At 45.2% G+C, this 23,216-nt stretch overlaps 1 protein-coding gene across 1 annotated transcript in view; it reads left to right on the top strand.

The window, feature by feature from the left end:
• The window catches only part of MPHOSPH10 (M-phase phosphoprotein 10), a 176,020-nt gene that overhangs the window by 135,084 nt on the left and 17,720 nt on the right, over positions 1-23,216 (top strand). Inside the window, exons 6-10 of the mRNA XM_086958385.1 lie at positions 6,187-6,254; positions 7,822-7,959; positions 11,765-11,875; positions 14,999-15,106; positions 15,624-15,857. Of these exons, the coding sequence (XP_086814511.1) occupies positions 6,187-6,254; positions 7,822-7,959; positions 11,765-11,875; positions 14,999-15,106; positions 15,624-15,857 (659 nt within the window). The remainder of the gene's footprint in view (positions 1-6,186; positions 6,255-7,821; positions 7,960-11,764; positions 11,876-14,998; positions 15,107-15,623; positions 15,858-23,216) is intronic.

The following is a 23,216-nucleotide window of genomic DNA, read 5'->3' as shown; positions in this document are numbered from 1 at the left end:
GTACAGAAGGCTCTGGAGGCGTCAAAACCTAAGAAATCCAAAATGGCCGACATGGACAGTCCAGCCAAGATGGCCGACCCGAAGGCGTCTGGGTCGGTGCCGAAAGCAAAGTCGTCCGACGCGGCTGCGTCGGCGCCGAAGATGGTCGCGGTCGACGACCCGAAGAAGGCTTCAAAGAAGCGTCAAGGCGATCCCAAGGCTCAGGCTTCCCCGGCCCCGGCCGCCGGAGCCAAGGAGGGTACCGCGTCGACTCCGAAGACACTGCCTCCCGCCGACACCACTCCCAAATCAGGGAAAGCAAGCGATACGGTCGCTCCCTCTCCAGCCCTCTCGAAGAAGGTCCAGGAGTCCCTGCAACGGATTCGAAAAGCCGCGGAGCTTCCAGACCCTGAGGCTGAAGTGTCGAAGCCCGCGCAGAAGCCGTCCAAGGCGCACACGCCTATCCGCTTCACCCTACCGCCGAAGTCGACGCCGAAGGCCTTCGCTCCGAAGCAGGTGGCTGGGGTGCCCTCGAAGGAGGTGTCGACGCCCAAAGCGTCTCCGGTGGTGGCTAAACCTCGGCTCCAACCACTCGCGGAGGAAGAACGTCGTGAAGTCATCATCGACGCCAATACTGGGAAACTGTCCCTCCTCAAGAGAAAAATCACCACGGAGCCGGTGTTGGAACACTTTCGCATTCCTCTAAAAAATAAAAGGGACTCTGCGGGTGCTTCAGCGCCTCCGGCGCCGGCATCCCCAAGTGACCTGCCGCGTTCTCCAACTCGCTCTACCGCGGGGGATGACGACGAGGAAGAGGTCGAGTACAACTATCCGGCGTACTCGGATCCGGAGGAGGAACATGTACCTTGGTCTGCCGGAGGCGACCCCGAGGACCCGCAGTCGGGTCAGGAACCACATCTCTTTGCGCCAAAAACTTCGCCAACGGAGGACTCTGCTGCCTTCAACGCGCTAATCGAGAGAGCTGCAGCTAACCACGATGTCGAGCTGCACTCCGATCCTGTGGACGTAGACTTTTTGTTTGACACTTTCTCTGTGGCCGAAAAGTCAATCAAAACTCTGCCAATGCTCAAGGGAGTGCTCAAGCACGCGCAGGAGGTCTTCAAGGAGCCCACTCGGGCACGTGTTATCAATCCACGCATTGATAAAAAATATAAGGCAGCGCCCTCGGATCCAACATATATCAAGGGACACTTGCCACTAGACTCTTTGGTCGTTTCCAACGCTCGCAAGAGGGCGAACTCACAGACAACTGGTGACGCTCCTCCCCCAGACAAAGAGTCGAAAATATTTGAGGCCTCAGGGAAGCGGATTGCTGCACAGGCAGCTAACATTTGGCGCATCTCGAACACGCAGGCCCTACTCGCACGCTACGATAGGGCTCATTATGACACCCTAGAGGCACTACTGCAGCACTTGCCTGACCAGTACAAGGAGGCAGGGGAAATGTTAATTCAAGAGGGAAAGCTCATCACAAATGCTTCCATAAAATGTGCGCTAGATGTGGCTGATACGGCATCCAGGGCGATCAACACTAGTGTGTTGCTCAGAAGGCATGCATGGCTTAGGATTTCAGGGTTTAAACCTGATATACAAACGACCATCCTGAACCAGACGGTTAATCCTGACCATTTGTTCGGCCCTGAGGTGGATGCGACGCTTGAGAAAATGAAAAAAGATACAGACACGGCTAAGTCTATGGGGGCCCTTCAATCTCAGCAGTTTCGGGGTGGCTCCTTTCGCCGCTCCAATACCAGAGGCACCTCAAGGGGTCAGGCATCGCAATCCACTCAGTACTACAAAGGCAATACCCAAACCTCATACACCAACAAGGGTAGAGGTGGCTACAGAGGCAACAACATCAAAGGCAGGGGACGTGGAAACAACAGCTCCAGGTCCACCGCCGCCAACAAGCAGTGACGCCTTGTCACTGCCCCCCGACCACACAACACCGGTCGGGGGGAGACTCCAGCAGTTCCTGCCCGCGTGGAGATCCATCACCACGGACAGGTGGGTCAAGTCTCTTATCCAGTACGGTTACTGTCTGGAACTTACCTCCACTCCACCGAACATACCTCCAAGAAGCCGTCCTATGTCCGGCGAGCACTTGCTCTTGTTGCAGCAGGAAGTTCGGGTCATGCTGCAAAAAGGCGCAATAGAGCTCGTCCCACTGCAGGAAAGGGGTACAGGAGTTTACTCTCTGTACTTTCTAATCCCCAAAAAGGACGGTTCCCTGCGGCCCATCCTGGACCTCAGGCCCCTCAACTGGTACATTCTCTCGGAGCATTTCCATATGCTCACGCTGCAGCAGGTGCTCCCTCTGCTTCAACAGGGGGACTTCCTGGCTACGTTGGATCTGAAAGACGCATACTTTCACATCCCCCTGCATCCTTCCCACAGGAAGTATCTCAGATTCACGATCCAAAACCAGCACTACCAGTTCAGGGTTCTGCCGTTCGGAGTCACCACAGCGCCAAGGGTCTTTACTAAGTGCCTGGCGACTGTGGCGGCGCATCTGCGACGCCAGAACGTCCACGTCTACCCTTACCTGGACGACTGGCTCATTCAAGCAAAAACAGAACAACAGTGAGCCGACCACGTGTCCCGCACCATTCATCTCCTGCACGATCTGGGATTCTCTCTGAACTACCCGAAATCCCATCTCCAGCCCGCCCATGTACGACAGTATCTGGGCGCGACAATAAACACTCTGGCAGCCACTGCGCAGCCAAATTCAGTGAGAATCGCCAGTATCCAAACGCTGATCCAACGATTCAGACCTCAACACTCTCTTCCAGCGAAGGTGTTCATGCAGTTGATAGGCATGATGGCCTCCTGCATCACCATTGTCCCGCACGCGAGGCTACATATGCGTCCGCTTCAGGAGTGCCTGGCACGTCAGTGGACTCAGGCTCATGGGCAACTGACAGACCTAGTGTTGGTGAGCGGTCGGGCATACAACTCTCTGCATTGGTGGAATCCACAAAACCTTTGCAAGGGCCGACCATTCCAGGAGCCTGTGCCGCAGATTATCCTGACAACGGACGCTTCTCACCAGGGATGGGGAGCGCATGTCCTCCACTACACGGTGCAGGGACTATGGACACTACAGCAAAGGAAGATGTACATCAATGTGTTGGAACTGATGGCAATCTTCATGGCCTTAAAGGCGTTCAAAGTACATCTGTGCAACAAGGTCGTGTTGATCCGGACGGACAACATGACAGCCATGTACTACATTCAGAAGCAGGGAGGCACACACTCTCCGCAGCTGTCTCATCTGGCTCAGAGCATGTGGAAGTGGGCCATTCAGAGGAACATCTTCCTCATGGCGGAGCATTGGCCGGGCAAGGACAACCAGATGGCGGACCTGCTCAGCAGGCACAGCCATCAAATGCACGAGTGGGAGATACATCCATCAGTACTCCAACCGTACTTCCAAAGGTGGGGTCATCCAGAGATAGACCTGTTCGCCACAAAGGAGAACGCAAAATGCCAAAGCTTCGCCGCCAGATTCCCACACCCGCAATCACAGGGCAATGCGATGTGGATGAACTGGTCAGGCAGATTTTTGTACGCTTTTCCCTCAGCACCTCTGATACCGCTGGTGGCACGCAAGCTCAGGCAGCACTCGATGACTCTCATCCTGGTTGCTCCGACGTGGGCTCGCCAACCATGGTACACCACGTTTCTAGAACTGTCCGTGGTACCGCATCAAAGGCTTCATCTCACTCCCAGCCTTCTGACGCAGAGCCATGGCGAAATTCAGCACCCAGATCCGCAACAGCTCAACCTGGCGATCTGGCTCCTGAAGTCCTAGAGTTTGGCTACCTCAATCTTCCCCCCGATTGCATGAACATCATTCGGTAGGCAAGGAAGCCCACAACTAGAGCTTGTTATGCGGCTAAATGGAAGAGGTTTGTCATTTACTGTGTTAACCACAATATTGACCCGCTAGATGCTTCCATTCAAAACATCATTTGTTACCTGTTCCACCTGTATCAATGCAATTTGGCATACTCTTCCATCCGCATTCACCTGTCTGCTATGGCAGCATACCTTCAAAACAGGCAACACCTGTCACTTTTTAGGGTTCCTGCTATCAAGGCTTTTCTGGAAGGACTCAAAAGAGTCATTCCGCCACGGACCCCACCAGCTCCAGAGTGGAACCTCAATGTGGTTCTTACTAGACTGATGGGTCCTCCCTTCGAGCCACTGCACTCTTGTGAGCTACAGTTTCTGACTTGGAAGGTTGCTTTCTTAGTAGCAATTACATCGCTACGGAGGGTTAGCGAGCTGCAGGCGCTCACCATCCAAGAACCTTTCTTCCAAGTACATGCTAACAGGGTTGTGCTCCGCACTAACCCTAAATTCTTACCCAAGGTTGTCTCTCAATTCCATATAAACCAGACAATTGAGTTGCCGGTGTTTTTCCAAAACCCAGAGACGCTGGCGGAGCGGATGCTCCACACCCTTGATGTTAAGAGAGCCTTGATGTACTATGTAGACAGGACCAAAGATTTTCGCAAAACCAAGCAGCTTTTTGTTGCTTTTGCCACACACCACAAGGGAAACGCTATCTCCAAAGCTGGGATCGCTAGGTGGATCGTGAAATGCATTCAGATCTGTTACGCTAAAGCTAAGCGCACTCTCACTATCCCACCGAGGGCCCATTCCACCAGGAAGTTGGGGGCCTCTATGGCTTTCCTAGGTAACATTCCCTTAGAAGATATCTGTAGAGCAGCCACATGGTCTACCACACATACTTTCACTAAACACTACTGTGTAGACGTGCATTCCAAACAGCAGGCAGCTGTTGGTCAGGCTGTTCTCAAAACACTTTTTCAGACTGCTGCAGCTGGCACGGGCGGCCGCCGCTAATGGAGGGACTGCTATGTATTCTATGCACAGATATGAATTCAGCAGCCCACATGCCTCGAACTGCAAATGCTACCTACCAGTATGCATCTGTTCTTGGCATGTAGGGCTGCTGACATTCATATCGCCCACCCTCCTCCCCGGCGCCTGTAGCAGCTGCAGTATTCATCCATATGTATATTTATATGCTCATAGCATGGTCATCACTCACATACTTCACTCCATCTCTGCCAATGGCTAAAAACAATCTGGGGATGGAGGCGATGCCCATGCGCACTGTAGTCCAGGGGAGGAGCCACCTATCTCGTGATACTTCGAAGACTCTTCCAGGACAACAATGTGCAATCATCCGGACCCAACACTAGGCGGCGATCTATGCACAGATATGAATGTCAAACCATTAAAGAAATGGGGTGACCCACAACGGTACTGGACCTGGGTTACGTATAGTATAAACAAACAGTGGTCCAAGACCTCTTATTTTTGAACATGAAAAATCACAATTTTATAAATCAGAAGGCGTAGGTTATTTTTAACCGCCCAACTCAATTAATGAAAGAAGAGATAGAGACTAGGCAACAGCAACAGACTCAAGATATATACACAATACTTTAATCTATTGTTTGAATCTATTATCACAATTTTTGAAGCAAAAGCACAATTCACAATGTTATGTACTCTTTTTTATAAGCATTGTCCCGTATTAAGAACGTGCAGTAAAGCAAATGAAGGAACCATAATCCGTGGTCCAGGTTTTGTACCACCCTTGTAGATATAGTGCAGACAATTTTTGCCATCTGTTGTCTAGTAGTAATTAAGGAAGTTATGCTGATTAATTGAAGTGACCAGGTTATATGGTTCCGGCCCTTTCTGGCTGGTGTCTAGTTTGAATTGCTTGAAGTAGAATTTCTTAAATCTTTGTGATTCTTTTCTGTTCACCTCATCACGTTCACTTTCCTTTGACACCCTTCATTTGCTTACAATACCGTAGCTAACGTGAGGACAGGCACCCCTCCCAGCCTCCCCACACAGTTCCTATCCTTTCCCTTGCCCCTCAGTACTTTCCATCTGAAACATGGTATCTGTAACATTGGCGAGCAAAAGCCTCACAGGTCTTAAATTGTAATCTGTTTACTTGAGCGTGCCATCAAATGTTACTATAACTGCCAAGTATCATGTGAAGTGTGATAACGCCACTCGCAGTATCCAGTCAGTGTATGGTAGCAAGTAACTAATGTAGCTGTATGTCAAAATGTGATTTGATGGCAAATATACCTGTTTGATGGCGTTCTGCATTTCTATCTTTTCTAGCTCCAGTAGTCACAGAGGAAACCACATTACAGCTCGAAGACATTATTAAACAGAGAATAAAAGATCAGGTTAGTTATAGTGCAGTAGCATAATTTGTATATGACTTTAAGAAAACTGTAAAATTGAACCAAATATCAATTATTGTAAAAGATTGGACCTTTATTGTAGATTTGGAAGATAAAACCCAAAAGAAAACCTTTTATGGTGGGTCTGAGTGAATTTAGAAAAATGAACCAAAGAAAGCAGTTATCCATACGGCTGAGGTGCAGACAGTAACTCTGTGGTGAGAACTCATTTTCGCCACTTACTGTTTGTTAGCGCAGTGTGTTTAGGTAATTCAGGAGGCAATAACTTCCACATGAAGGTGAATCCAAGCATTGGCTAATAGTGCACTGCTTCTTTATTGTGAGTTCTTTCAGATCTGGATGGATAACGTACGGTACATCTTGCATGACATGCCTCTCACTGTGCCTTTTGTTGGTGCACATCTTTAGTGTGCTTTGTATTTTTCATGATAATGCCCTCAGTGAAACGGGTATGCCCAATGCTCCCTGTGCCACTGCAACCAAACTGCACCTGACTGATGTCTAATTAGGTTGAAACTACTCTTGGTTTCCTTGTGTTCTGGGTATGGGAGGACTGGCTTGTCAGTTCAGACTGGTCTGTTACATTTGGAGCAGGGCCAAGGCTGATTTGCCGATGACATGGACAACAATTATGAACTGGGATGCTCCCCCTAGAAACGACTAGTGTCTGAGATTAACTCTGTCATTCCAGCCATCTCTTTTTAGTATTTTTCTTTATACCTCTGGTAAAAAGCCGTCTTACTGGCCAGTAATGTCTGATAGTGTCTATTGTTGCCAACCACAAGATGACTGGCACCCAAAAACCTTATCTGCGACCAGTTATTGCTCAGTTGTTTGTTTTTCGGAAATGTTATGCACGGAAGCCATATGGAGCAGGTTGCATAGCTATCATGCAGTGGCCTGTTGCTAACAATTTAGTCTCAAGATCTGTGTGTGTTGCCTACAATTTCTGCTAGACTATAAGTATGTTGCTGCAAGAGACCAAGATGCTTCACGTAAACAAATGGAGTCTTGGCTATATACTCAGAATTCTCTACTATTATGGCAATTGGAAATGTAAGCTAAAACCGCAGATATAATTGATAACACAATCTGCACGGGCAGGTTGAATTATGTATGTGATGAAATAATCAGGGATCAACTAGTGGTCAATCAGACAAATATTAAAATTTAAGAAAAAATAATTACTACCACTAGCTAGTATTTTTTCTGCCCCTGGGTAAAGAAAAATAATCCCACACAATCATTTTGGGTGTCCTGGAGGAGGAATCTGTTTATATTTGGGGACAGTTGACATGATTTGGATCCTTTCTTAATCAGTTGATAAGCATTCTTCAGTTTTTTTAGGGAATTTTTGGGCTGGGATTTAATGCCCGTGGTATTTTTGGATGATTAGAATGTTAGTCGCGTGGGGTTGAATGTAAATTAGGAGGTCCGGGAAGTTGTCGGCCATTGATAGAGGATATGAGCGTAGAGATCTCTTGGTAACATGTTGTAGTTATACTAAATCTAGTGAAACTAATATCCTGACATTGTTTTCTGTTTCAAGTCCTGGGATGATGTAGTACGCAAAGAAAAGCCTAAGGAGGATGCATTTGAATACAAGAAGCGATTAACATTGGACCATGAAAAGAGTAAATTAAGCCTTGCTGAGCTTTATGAACAAGAATATGTGAAACTCAATCAGGTAAAACATGGTAAACTTTAGAGGTTTCTTTAAATAATGAATTTGAATATTGTTGGCTTAACAAATGAAACTTACACTTTCGTTAGGCATTGTAGCACAAAGAGCAGTCTTGTATAAAATGTATAATTTTCTTGTGTGAGAAACAGCAGCAGGCTCTTCTGGTTGATCTTCCAATCAAAGATTGAGACAGCTGAATTAAGGTCCCTAAAATTGCACATGATTGACGTTCTGACGCGGAACTGCAGCACACTACTTGCATGAAGAACTACAACATTTTCATCAAAACTTGGTGAGCAAGCCCATGGTTCCAAATTATGGACAAGGCAGTTAATTTGAACAGTGATGGTGTTCTGAATCATTGTATCTTGCATTGGAATACCAGTGTCATTGTACCTTCATATTTGCCAGAATGACAAAGAACCAGTGTATGCTGATGAGGATGGGAAGGAAACCTACTTTTAGAAAGCCACACAGGAATTTTGTACATTCCAAATCAGTAGTAAATCTAGAAAAAAGAAATGCAGACTCATTTTTTCTCTAGAATTGCTGTTATGTCTGTGAATTGGTCAAATCGTACTGACATTTTATCTGGAATTTCATGCTGATGTGAGCATCATGTGGAATCCTAACCAAACACCTTCTCCTAATAAGGACACAAACAAATTTTGCATTTAACACACAGAAATCCACTGAACTCTGTTCATATTTTAGAGCCTCCTACAGTCTGTCACATTTTTGAGTGAGCCTTTGTGGCAATATTTGTCATAATTTTTACTTTTCACCTTTACTGTGCTCTTCAACTTCTGTTGCCTCACTGTATCTGAATAATTAATTGTGGTTAGTACCAGATACATCTTTATCGGGCCTCGTACCCTAATCTCTCTGCCTCTATAGAAAGGAGAATGAGAAATGTATGAGGTAATAGTTTGTTTTCTATGTATTTTTTCTTCTTGAAAATCTGTCTGTCTCCACAGTCTTAGGCTATAACAAATGACTAGGCCCAGCTCTTGGAAGACTTCTTCCTGTTGATGTTCTTTGATCAAAAATAGAAAGTTACCTTCGGACTACAAAACTGGGGCCTCCACTAACTTGGCATAGTGGCATCAATATGGCCTTGAATAATGCAACCTACTTTTACTTGTATATAGGAAAGCTGAGGCATGCATCACATGCCTTCTTGCTGTCGAGGTTCTCAAGTACCAGGTTGTATCTATTGCCATCTTTATCTTGTCCAATATCATGTACTCCTCCTTACCAAACAGGCACCTTCTGTTAAGCCCAACTGATTGTATAATCCAGAACTACAAACCTAAGGCCAAGCACTGAAGCACAAATTGCCCTCTGACTATCATGAGTCTACTTGAACTACAGTAGCTCTCCGGTTCTGGTTTCATGTCTCGTCTTCCTTTCTTTTCCTTTCTGTAGTAGGTCTTATGTTCCTTAAGCGTTGCAGCCAGTAATCTCTGTACTATCTGGCATATATAAGCATAATGTTGGCTTCTTTGACTGTAAATCCCTCCGTCAATTACTTTTCATCTTGTCTATTCATTTAAATTTGATTTATTCCGTATTTTTATATAAGAGCTTGTGTACTGTAGGGAATTAATGTGCTTCTCCTATGAACTGAATAAAAATCAAATCAAGAGATTGAGGCCCTTTTTACGAGCTGGCGTATCTCACCCAGATAGATACCTCTGTGATAAGTTCCAAGTGTCTCTAAGCCCAGAATTATCGGGTCTGCGACTCTAGATTTAATAATTCTGGATCTGGACTCAGACACCAGAGACTATCAGATGCTGCAGGAATATGGGCTGCAGGCAGCAGATTTGCTCTACCTTAGCTTGCCACCTGCAGCATTCTGGGGGAGAGAAATTATACTCCCCTTGGACCACACCTCTCAATCCCTTGCTGGCCCTCCTGTTGACACTTTTTACCTGCTCAGTGAAAATGTTTGAGTTCTTTCTCCCAGGATCTGAGAAAAACCTACAATATCCCAGGGTCCCCGTGGGTATTTACCGTTGCAGCGAGAAAACTCAGAATCACTAGAATTTGATGCCAGAATACTTACTGTAACTTAGCCCCCGATATCCCTAGAGTAAATTCTGGCCAACTCCTAATGAGGCTGTTCGAGGAAATCATAAGATGAAACATAGCTAGAAACAGTTTGGCAAGTAGTCTTGTGGTTCAGTTCAATAAATATCAATTGGTGGATTTTTAGTTTCCTGAAAGATAGGAATCTAGGTACAATCCTTTGGTTCATTGGAAGGGGATCCAGCAGGTAGTTGCAGCACCAAAGAAGGTCCGATTCAGAGCTTGTGAGGTCTTGATTCGGAGTGTTCCTATATGATCCTTTGCCTTTTTGTTTGGACATACAACAATTCTCACATCTATTCCTTTCTTCTGTAACAAACCGTCCCAAGATGCCTGGACTCTTAAAAAAGGTCATATATATTTTATAAATGCTATGTTTTCTGTTCGGTCTGACCAGTCAATTGCAGAGATGGTATTTTTAACTTAGACCCACTAGTCTTCTATACTATATACACGTAATGACCCCATTAAGCAATGAGGCCAGTACAAGTTACTTTTCAAAATCACAATCGAAGTAATTTTAAACCATTATTCACCTTAAACGAAATATTTCTTGGTATCCTCTACATTCCCCTGGGAACACTACAATCTCATCATGTGGAGATGATGTGCCTAAGAAAAGTCTTTGACTAGAGGGCATTCTGCATAGTTCATGCTCTGTACTTGTAACTTGGCTCCTGCTACAGGAACTGGTTAAAGTCTTTTTCTCCGAGACGATGCTGACTTTAAATTTCCCTCAGTTGAAGTCAGAAAATTCTGATTGGCTTCACCTTCACAGAACACCTACTTTGTTTGACTTTAGCGTTTGGAAATTATCATATGGTTGATGCCATTAGACATTTAGTGTCAAACTGGCTGAAGCTTTTACTTACAGAAGTAACAAAGATGTACAGATAATACCACAAAGCGATCTTGTTTCAATTCTATTGTATGAAGCATTGATCATCTCATAACCCGCCTCTCCTGGACGCAGGCATCAAGTGTCCCTGCAGCACGTTGGTCGAACCTGTTATTTGTTTACATTGAACTTCAATTTCTCAAGCAGAAGGTTTTTTGAAGAGTTTCAGGGCTCTTAGTACTGTGACGGAGAGGGATGATCTGTATGTGATTCATGCTTGTCCCTCACTAAAACGTTATACTCTTTATTACAGCACATTTGATCCACCCTGTTAGTTGCCCACCTTTTCATCCTAAAGCAATTAAGTATGTCCTTCCTACCGCTCCCATCCTTTTCCCTAGATCCATTTGATAAACTAGTTCCGTTCAATATAGGCACTACTAAAGCTATGCCATTTACTGTAGGTCTGAGGGCACAATAGTGTGCATTTATTTTAAGTGGAACAGCTTTTTTTCCAATATAATGGCTATCACTATAGTTTTACTGGTTCGTGTCAGATTGTGATAAATCTATCTGACATGGATGGTACCTAAATAGAAGTAACAGCATTCACTAGTTCCAGTGAAAATGTTTTAGCCAAGGAGATCCACTTCTGAAAGCTTGCATTAATTAAAGTTGACAATACTCTGTACAGATAACGGAATCTAATTTTAATAGATAGTGTGAGACCTTCCTCTTTTGGTACTATTACTTTTAGGTTTTCTCATTTGTTTTGACTCCTTTATGTGTGGTTAAGAACCGCTGCTTTACTGTGTGGTGCTAGTGGTTAAGCTATTCTACATATTGATTTATTGTATGTGTTCTCAATTACTCCAGAAAAAAGTTGAAGAAGAAGAAAACCCAAAACATGTGGAAATTCAGAAGTTGATGGACTCTCTTTTCCTAAAATTAGACGCACTTTCTAATTTCCACTTTACACCCAAGCCTGTGAGTATATGTTATTATGGTGTTTTTCACATTGCCTCTAAATCTGATATTTAATTTTTTTTACATTTTCTCTACATGTATATAAAATAATTATGCCAAATATACTGAATATATTTTTGTACAATTTAAGCACATTTAGCACTTGTTATCATGTGAGACCCTCTGGACAACATGTGATATTGAAAAGTAGAAATTTTAAAATAACTTGACCATACAATTCGAGTCTAATGGTGGTACACCACTGTGTAGCATTCCATCATCCATTCCTCAGCTATGCCATTTCAAGGGCCAAGCATCCATTTGCAAATAAGGCTGACCAAGTATGTTATATTAAGAGATATTTGTAAATCTCGTTATCGCCAAAAAGGTCTCTTGGTCTTGGGTATTAGTTCAGATAGAAAGCAATACCTGCGTAGATGTGCAGGATTAAGTATTGCAGGTAAAAAGAGATGTTTTAAATTGTTGTTGGAACATAAAGTGGAAAATGTTATAGTAGAGCTCGCAAACGAAGTAGTCACACAAGGAAAAGGTGATAATAGATGGAGTTCAACCACCGCATCTGGATTTGCGAAGCCTGGGAATTCTAAGAAGAGAGTCCAGAAAAGTGAAGAGTCTGGATGTAGTGTAAGGGACAATTATTTAGAAATGAAATGGAGCAAAGAGTGAAAGAGAGGATTGTTCACAGAGTTTTGAAAGAAATTCTGACACAGTTGGCTAGCCATTGAAGATGTTGAAGATTTGACAAGTCTTTGCAAAAGTGTGGGGCACAGTTCTACTTCACGTTCCACTTGCTGTGAGGTAGGGTCTTTGGAGAAATAAAGTAAAGGAGAGAATAATCTGAAATTGGACAACCCAATGGTCAGACCAATCCATGGGGGTAGAGGTGGCTGAGCTAATGGTGTGTTTAAAGGAGACTAAAAGATCACGCATGTGGCCAGTAATGTGAGTTGGAGCTTTGGAATATTGTTGCAAGCCACAGAATTGCAGGAGAAAATTTAAACCTTGACTATGGATGTCCTGGGTATTGTAAAGATGTGATTAAAATCACCTAAAATGATAGGAAAGTTTTGAATGTGTGAGTGCGGGAGAACCCTCACAATTTTGGACACCCCAAAATTCACTCAGTGCGGATGCCCACATTTCACTGGGTTGGAGACTGTTTAAACTCAATTTCATGAGGTAATGTGTCCCCAGGTTAAGGCACCGCCCAATGCCTTAAAATATCAGAAATACGGTCAATTAAGTAAATAGACCCACTCACTAACTGAGTTCTAGATCAATTGAATAATTAAATGGTTTTATTACAAGTTCAAAAAGAAGGAAGTACAGAGCCAATGCCATAAAGTTTTCTCAGTGAGCAGCGCAATATGGAGAAATGCAAAATCCACCAAGTGGCCATCAAAATCGGGAGAGTAATGAACAGTATCCCTAGTAGAGCAGGAAAGTTAATGTATCACCCCACAGAACCACTGGTGCATCCTGTGGTCTTTTGGCCCACTGAGGCTCAATCAGTTGAGCAAGGCGTCCCTCCATCGGGCCCATAGCCTCCTCCATCGCGCGGCAGATTGAGGTATCCACCACTTGGTAGAACTCCTCATCCCAAAGGAGATTAGATAACGGGGCCTCCTACCTATTCCGGGAGGCCTCCAAGTAAGCTGCTGTGACTTATCTAGCTTTTTCCTGCTAAGGCTAATGCAGCACACTATAGACGGGGGATAAGGTCAGACCAGTGTCTCTAATATTCAGGCGTTTGATGAAAGTTTTTGGCCCAAAACTATTTCCAGCACGCCACACAGGCAGGGGATATGGGCAGACCAGAGGCTGCAGTTGAGGGTCTGGATTTGGCGTGTCCAAAGCTACCCTGTAAGTTGGGTCTGAGCCCTGGGAAAACGTCCCCCTTAGCGCCAAAACTAGGAGGGGTAATGTGCATGGGAACATGATCCCTGAAGTGATCTCGCCGATCACCAAAAATAAACTGACTCCAGGAGGGTGTAACTCAATCAGGAAATACCAACCCTTACTCGGGCATCAAGGCTCTTAAATGCTGCAGAGATCAACAGTACAGACCTCGCTTAACACCGGGCGTCAGTCTCCAAGCTACCGGTTCTCGGTCACCGGTACTGCATGTGTGCGTTCCTGTCAGCTTTGAAACTGACAGCAATCATGTGTCCCGGAGGCCGTGCAGCCGGTGGAAGAGTGCCATGTGGCAGGCGTAGGACCGCACTGCAGCGCTGCACACATTAATAATTGGCCACGGGGGAGCGAGTGAAACACTCCCCGGCCGGGAAGCGATCAGCGCAAAGCGGCGTTCCACACACACAAAACTTAGTAATGAAATAGCACTGGTCTCAAAACATATTGCAGATAGAGTAACAGCGTGACTTATTTGAGGCCGCAGCAGCAAAAAAAAGGTGGGGGATCGGAGCCGAAAGCGGAATATTCCTCGCTCAGCTGGGCCCTGATTGGCTGCAATAAGGACTACAGCTATGTTCCGCTTGTCCATGTTTTGAACTGTGTTCCCAGTGTCTCATGGGACTATTAGTTTTTGCATTCTTTGATAGTCTTTTAGATTACAGTCAGCCAAACTTACTTGTGATAGCTATCATCCAGTGTTTTGCCTTCCACACTGCAGCAAAGTCTTTTTTTTACCCTTGTGAAATTTGCATGTGTTCGTCCTTCCCTTGTATGTTTGCATCTTCCCTGAATTATCTTGTTGTGCTACCAGTGTAGTCGTAGCTAGATTCCAGTGGGATTCCACTGTTTGAGTCACAGTGCTTACTCTGACTAAAAAGAAAGAAAAGGCAAATACTAACAAGAATGTGTTCATGACTGTGGAGATTAACTTTGTATAAAGTTTGTAAATGGTTTACTGGTAATGTAATTGAGGCCCAGTAGTCCTTAAACTTAAAATAAATAAAAAGAAACAATAACTTTCGGATAATGGGAGAACAAAGTAAGACATTGCATTAATCATTTGCTATGTAGCCAGTGGTACATCTAAGGTAGTTGAGTTTAAGTAGTATATTGCTTCTGTAAAATGGGCATGTCCTATCACAAGTGATAGCTGTGTATTCTGAAGTCCGTAATATGAATAATAATGTACGCTTGTATTTTTCTCTCAAGTCTATACCAGAAGTTAAGATAGTCTCCAATCTGCCAGCGATTACCATGGAAGAGGTAGCACCAGTGCATGTCAGCGAGGCAGCCCTCTTGGCTCCAGAAGAGGTCAAGGTAAGTGTATTAAAAGCCCGGCATTCAATATTACCATGCTAACAGCTTCACTAGTTCCATTACCACAACCAGAGTGAAGAGTAGTAGGCAGTAACTTCTTGTGACGGCACAAGAAAATATACAGAAATGTTATGGTGGAATTCTTGAATTAATGAAGGGGATATTTTTTTCACTTCCGAGTGACTTCATAGACAATTCAGGCTTCGCTCTCGTTGTCTATTTGATGTCACTTAGAAACACTCAATGAAAAGCATCCCCATAATCCACAACATGGGTAAATTCACTAGTACACATCTATAATTCTATATGTTTTGATACACTGAAGAACTTAGAGTACCACTCTGAGTGGTATTATTGCAAATGTATTTTTAAGCACCTCATACAGAAATGCATGTAGCACCTACTAACTCAGGACATATTCATAGTGAAGTGACTACCAAAGTGGAAGGGATGTGCAATTTTAAAAGCATAGTTCAGTTAATAATTTTGTAAACTGATCAAAGTGTTTCTTCCATAGGAAAAAAACAAAGCTGGAGATATAAAGGCAGATGCTGAGAAGACGAGCACAGATAAGAAAAGAGAAAGGAGAAAGAAAAAGCTAACAAAACGTATAAAACTGAGAGAGAAAGAGAAGCATCAGAAGCTCAAGGAGAAGATTAAACCTCAAGAAGGATATAAGAAACTAAGTAAAAAAGCTGCCGCAGACAAATTAAAGACACTAACGAAGGACGGCAAAACAAAATTATTAGCCGTAAGACACTTTCTGAATTTTATATATTGTAATACTTATAACGATGTGCTGCTTTAATCCGAATTACATCTGCTTTTTTACTTTCACAGCGCTTTCTCACCTGTTGTTGACTTTGCTTTGTGCAGTTTGTGTGTTGCTTGTGTGGCAATCCTATATATCACATATATGCTGCAATCCACTTTCAGAGAATATACCGGTATTGCGGTTGGAGATTTGTGCTCATTTAGTTCCCTAATACGCGTGGCGTGGTATTTCCTTTAGTCTGCAAGCGGACGGTTTTGGGTGAAGTGGGTTAACAAATGGTACCGCTTTACAAAATGCGATAGTCTCATATTTCTTTAACCGGGGATGAATCCTGGTAACACATATGGGACGGGACCACTACATATGGTGTATCTCCACCCACTCTGCGCCACACCTAGGATATGCGGCTCCCGCTGCCTGAAAGAGCCTTTTCACCCTGGTGGGGGTAAGGTATGGCCAGTGTAGGACACACATTTCAAAATTTAAATCTGGCTTTTCTGGATGCTTTCAGGATCAGCTCTAGGATTTTTGTCCAGTCTTCCTCAGGAATCGATTCTCCCAGGTTCCTCTTACATTGTTTCAGGAGGTCATCCAGGGGTTTCAATATATTTCCCTTAGCGCTCTCTAAAAACAGGAAACTGCCTTGAGGGTCCCCGACGTCATACTTATTAATTGGCAACTCCGGTTAGTAGGGGGTTCCACCGTACCCACCCCCTAGTGTTTCTGAATCTCACCTGACGCCGTTCAATAAAGCAAATAGTCTCCTTGTGGAGGTGAAATTCTAACCTCATGTCTTCGAATGAGAGTAACTCATCTGCTCTGATTAAATCCCCTATTCGAGCTATAACAGTAGCAGTCCACTCCGACAGTCCCCACCAGTATCCCCCATGGGGTAATTCCTCTAGGATGTGTAGGGGCTTATCATGCGGGAACCGCATGCATGTTTATTGTAAGCACCTTCGCTAACAGCACTACAATACCTGGAGCTTTGAAGAGTCCCCTCTCCCCCCAAAGTGGTCATCAGACGGCAAGAAGCAACTGGATTCGCTACTGGAGCCTGGGCCCAAATTGTCCCACTTCCTGCCCCAGAGTCTTTCTGTTGTACAGCCAGTGAATGAACTCCTGCATCTGCGCTGCCAGGTAATAAGATTTGAGTTCTGGGACTGCCAGCCTCCCTTCCATAACAGGTCATTGCAACTTAGCCAGGGTCTCTCGCCGGCAGCTCGTACCCCAGATAAAAGCGATGTGGAGCAAGTCTAGTTCCCACAATATAGTGTCGGGGATCAATATAGACAAAACCCCAAGTAATTATAGCAGTCTGAGGAACGCCGCATCTTAATGACGGCTACTCGCCATGCAACCAACACTGGGTGCGTTTTCCAAAAATAAACACTAGACCAGAGGGATCAGCAAGCCGTCCCTATATTCCTATCTAACAAGTCTCTAGTGTCATGGAATATCTTCGCTCCCTAATATTGCAGGCATGTGTGCTCCCCTATCAACACCCTTGAGGTTGCAGTAGGCCATAGGCCCGTGCTCACAGGGAATAACCGCGACTTCCGCCAGTTCACGCCAAGCCAGAGAATGCTCTGAATCTATCTATTAGCATCATCGCTCATGTCAACTCTGTATCAGCGTTGCACAGGAATAATAGCAAGTCGTCAGCATACACAGCTGTGTGGTGGGTCAAACCCCTGACCTCAAGTCCCCGCTAGTGGATCACAGTTCTTGCGCTGCAGTACAGGGGCTTCCATTGCATTTGCGAAGAGCAGCTGCGATAAAGGGCAGCCCTGAGGTGGAAACAACTTTGTTGCACTTGTTTTTAAATTAGTAAATTTTGCTGGTGGCTGGAGTGCTTCGGGTTTCCTGAACTGGACCACTAATTCCAGGTTTAAAACTATAATGTTTGAGGCATGTGGGCTGCTGAATTCATATCTGTGCATAGATCGCCGCCTAGTGTTGGGTCCGGATGATTGCACATTGTTGTCCTGGAAGAGTCTTCGAAGTATCACGAGATAGGTGGCTCCTCCCCTGGACTACAGTGCGCATGGGCATCGACTCCATCCTCAGATTGTTTTTTTCCGGCATTGGGTTCGGATGTGTTCGGTTCCCTCCTGTCGGAATCGATAGTTATTAACTTCACTTTGCGTAAGGCCAAAAGGTCTTTAGGACTCGCGTCGGTATTGTCTTTCGTTTGGGTTCGTATCTTCTCGGCTCCGAACCGACGTTGCTCTTCCGCGTGCTTTCGGCGCGGAGGGGCCTACTCGACGCTCCATACTCTTCATCCATCATGGACCGTAGTCCATTCAAACGATTCCCGGTGTGTGCCTCAAAGTACCCACATATCGACATACACCCGGTGTGTAACAAGTGCTTTTCACCGGACCACGACGAGGCCAAGTGTATGGCCTGTGCCAGGTTCCGGTCCAAAAAAACTCTCAAACACCGTTGAGCTGCGCGCCTGGAGGCCCAGCGCTCAGCCATCCACCTACAGACATCTTCGATGCCGGGGATGTCGAGGACGACGATATCCAAGAGATCACGGAATCTAACCCCGCGTCGGAGGTCAAGGACGAATACGACGCTGAGGACGAGGATTTCGATGAAGTCGTCAAGGAGGTAGGGGACGACGACGGGGCCCTTGCCACCGTAGAGGATAGCTCGGACGAGGAGCTTCCTCAGACTGACTCCGGGGCCGTCCAAACTCATGAGGCCCAGGTCGAGGGATCGCCTTCGGGCCTTACCCGAGACCTTGATGTACGTTCCACGGCTCCGCCTTCCGGCCCGGCCACGGACATTTATACAGAATCACTCCCGGTGCCTCCAAAACCGAAAGTGAAACCGACGGTCTCGGCGCCAGTGAAAACGAAACCGAAAGTGCAACTCGCACTGGTCGCGTCGAAGACTTCGGAGGCCTCAGCGCCGAAGAAATCGAAGATGGCCGTCGAGCCGAAGAGCCATGTCAAAATGGCCCACCCCAAGGTTGCTGCGTCGAAGCCTAAGGTTAAGGGGTCCGACGCAGCCGCATCGACGCCGAAGACGGTCGACGCCGGCAAGGTTCGACTCGAAGGCAAGAAAACGGTCGACGACCCCAAAAGGTCCACTCTCGAATCGAAGAAAAGGTAAAACGACCCGAAGTCCCTGTCAGAAGGCTCAAGAATCACTGGAGCCGACGTAGGTTCCTATGCCCCACCACCTCTGAAAGGAACAACTTAATGTATTCACACTCTAAAACATATTATTTATATTTACTTTGTATGAACAATGAAGTCTCTTACCCCAATATGACCTGGACTATTCCTCTCTCATGTAGGTAGCTGTTGTGTATTCTTCACAGTTCCTGTACATAAACCAATATTAGTGCGTTGTTCCTTTTCTGAATTTCTAGTGATAAATCTTCGGATAAGTGAGGAAATTACCTGAATATAAATAGTTCCTTGTATAGTTCACTGGAAGTCTGCACTGTAATGATTTTAGAACAACGAACTAATCCTCGCTATAAGTAAGCTAAATTCTACCCTTAAATGGTATGCTAACTCCTAAGAATGAGTAACTAAACCTACTCTAGTCTACTGAGTACCTAACTTGAATTCTATGAAGTGGCACTAAACGAATGCTTAATTTCTACAAAGTCTCTCACAAAAGTCACTTGCCGGAATCCCACGTTGCGCATGCGAAATGAAGTCAACCAAGAAACAAGACGCGCTGACAGGAAATTTCAGGACAAGGGCTTCACTCGAGAGCCGCGCTATGTCTCCGGTGAAGAAGTCAGTTGAAGTGCGCAGATTCCAGGACAGCCGTGCGCTTCATCACCACAGCTGCTCGCGCGCTCTAGAAGACTAGAACGGTCACCCAGCACTGTTTGCGGCCCTCCTCTGCGGCCATGTTGGGGTACTCGCTCTCCAAGGCTCTGGAAGCAATGCTGCAGGAATAGGGTAGTCACTCTGTGCTGTCTCCTCCAATGTGGATATTTTGAGGTTTGCTTTAGTGACCGCTGTATTTTCGCTTGAACTGACCTAATGCTAGCTATTGTGCCTGGAGTCTTGACAGTACCCCCCTTCAAGAAAGGTCCCCCCAGAGTGGGTTTGTTGGGGAACGTTTTATGAAAAGCTTCAACTAGTCGTGGGGCATGTACATTAACAGATGGTTCCCATGACCGCTCTTCAGGTCCGTAACCCTTCCATTCTATCAAGTAAAACAGTTTATTCTTAGTGATTTTATAATCTAAGATCCTGCTGACCTCATATTCTTCGCTGGATTCGACTACGATAGATGGTGGGGAGTCTTTTAATCTGACCTGGTCTGGACTCTTCTTTAGTAGGGAAATGTGGAAAGTAGGATGAATTTTCAATGATTTGGGTAGTTGTAGCTTAACCACTACAGGATTGATGATTTTCATGATTTTGAATGGTCCTATGAATCTAGGCTGAAACTTCCGATTACCCTTCAATCTCAAATGTTTTGTGGATAGCCATACCTGTTCACCTACTTCAAACTGGGGACCCTGTCTTCTCTTTTTATCTGCCTGTTTCTTATAGGATTGTTTTGCCTTTTTTAAATTCCTCAACGCACTTTTGTAAGAACCCTGTAGCTCTTTCATTACACTGGTAATGGCTGGGACATCTCCATTCTGTTTCCCTAGTGTGATTGTCGGATGTCTGCCTGTATTCAAATAAAATGGAGTAAACCCTGTGGAGTCATGAGTTGCATTATTGTATGCAAATTCTGCGGTCGACAATAATTCAGACCATTCAACATCCTGTTCCAACAGATAGAGGCGCAAATATTGCTCCAAATCTTGGTTCAACCTCTCGGTCTGACCGTCTGTTTCAGGATGATAACTAGTCGAATAACGTGTATCAATGCCTAAATTGTGCATAAAGGCCTTCCAAAATCTAGACATGAACTGTGAACCTCTATCTGATATGATTACCTGAGGAATCCTGTGTGCCCGAATTATGTGTTGGTTAAAGGTCTGCACTAATTGAGAAGCTGTGGGTACTGCCTTAAAAGGAATGAAGTGTCCCATTTTAGTAAATGAGTCCATCACCACCAAGATCACTGTATTACCTTGACTAGAGGACAGATCCACAATCAGATCTAGTGTCACTGTGTGCCATGGGTATGGTGGATTAGGTAAGGGTTACAGTAACCCTTGTGGGGCCTGTCCACTAGGTTTCCCCTTTATGCAAATCTCACAGGTTGAAACATATTGTCTTACTTGAGCTGCCAAGCCAGGCCACCAAAAGTGTCGCCTGACCAATTCTTCAGTTTTCTTAACTCCTTTGTGACCCGCCAACCGATCATCGTGGCAACCCTTCATGGCCTCTTCCTGAAGTTTTCTGGTGGGAAGATATAATCTGCCTTCATGATAAGGAAGTCCGCTGACAAGAGTTCTTTTTACATCTGACTCTACCCATTTGCGGAGATCCTCTTCTGAGCAGACTTGCTGAATTTGTTCATCGAATTCTTTCAAGTGCATGGCGCCAATGATTTGGTTCAACTGAACTATTGGTTCCTCGACTGAGGGTTTTTCTTCGGCTGCAGGGTTCATGCGCGAAAGGGCATCGGCCTTCCCATTTTTCGCACCAGGTTTGTAAGTGATCACAAAGTCGAACTCTGAGAAATACAGGGACCATCTCAATTGACGTGGCGAAAGTGTTTTTGCAGACTTTAGAAATTGAAGATTACGATGGTCGGTAAATACCGTGACAGTATGCTTGGCCCCCAGTAGGTAGTGACGCCAGTCTTGGAATGCCTCTCTGACAGCCAACAACTCCTTGTCGGCGATGGAGTAATTACGCTCAGTGTCAGACAGTTTCCTGGAACGGTAGGCAACAGGATGTAGTTGTCCCGTAGTTTTGTTTCTCTGCGATAATATTCCACCGGTTGCAAAGTCTGACGCATCTGTCTCGACAAAAAATGCTTGTTCCGGGTCTGGGTGCATGAGAATTGGAGCGCTAATGAATGCAGTCTTCAAGTCTTGGAAGGCTTGTTCCGCATTTGCTGTCCACTCAAATTTTTGCCCCTTCTTTAGCAAATGAGTGATGGGAGTGACTTTAGACGAGAAATTAGGAATAAACCTCCGGTAAAAATTGGCAAAGCCAATAAAACTTTGGATTTCTTTCACACTCCCCGGTGATGACCACTCCTGAATTGTACGAACCTTTGAATTGTCCATCTCGACCCCAGCTGCGGACAACATGAATCCCAAGAACTCCACCTTCTCTGCATGAAATGAACACTTTTCCAACTTCACATACAAGTGGTTATCCAAAAGCTTTTGGAGAATGGCTCGCACGTGCCTGACGTGATCCTCCATATTGTTGGAAAAAATCAGTATGTCATCAATATATACTACAGCCACTCGATCCAGGAATTCCCGTAGGACTTCGTTTACGAAGTTTTGAAATGCTGCCGGGGCATTGCTCAACCCATAAGGCATTACTTGATACTCAAATAATCCATACTTGGTCCGGAAGGCTGTTTTCCATTCATCACCCTCGGCAACTCTCACCAAATGGTAAGCCCCACGTAGATCAAGCTTGGTGTAAATTTTAGCTCCTTTAACTTGGTCCAATAGCTGATTGATGAGGGGTAATGGATACCGGTTTTTCACAGTGACTTGATTCAGGGCTCTATAATCAATACACGTGCGAAGGGTCCCATCCTTTTTTGGCCGGAAGAAAAGCGGAGAAGAAACAGGGGATTGAGATGGCCTTATGAATCCCATTTTAGTGTATTCTTCCAAATATTCTTTGAGATAGATGTTTTCCTTTTCTGTGAGCGCATAAACTCGGCTACAGGGTAGGTTGGCACCGGCTTCCAACTCAATTTTACAATCGTAGCCCCTGTGTGGCGGTAGTTTTTCTGCATTTCTTTTGTCGAACACACTTGCCAAATCTTGATATTCTTTAGGTATCTCTTCAGCACTGACTGTGCAAATGTGAAGCGACAGTTGAGCCAACTCGGTGGCCGGTGATCCTTCGCATTCCTCCAGGTTTTTAGCAAGACAATTCTTCTGACAATATTCCGAGTTCATCTTGACCGTCCTTCTCTCCCAATCAATAATCGGGTTATGAGCAGTCAACCACGGCAGACCTAAGATCAGTTGGAACTGGGGTGCGTCTATAAGGTTAAATCTGATAAATTCTCGATGACCCTGTAACCCCTCCAATTCCAAGGTTTCTGTTTCTTCTATTATAGGACCTGAGGTTAAATTGGTACCGTCGACCGCTTTCACCACTTCAAGGTTCTTCTTCTTAATCGCCTTTATACCCATCTCTTGTGCATATTTCTGATCGCAGAAGTTTCCTGTAGCCCCCGAATCAATCA

The sequence above is a fragment of the Lissotriton vulgaris genome, chromosome 2_1 (assembly GCF_964263255.1).
Source record: "Lissotriton vulgaris chromosome 2_1, aLisVul1.2, whole genome shotgun sequence".
Lineage (NCBI taxonomy): Eukaryota > Metazoa > Chordata > Amphibia > Caudata > Salamandridae > Lissotriton > Lissotriton vulgaris.
Note: the sequence above shows the minus strand (reverse complement) of the source record. Positions and strands in the feature narration are given on the sequence as shown.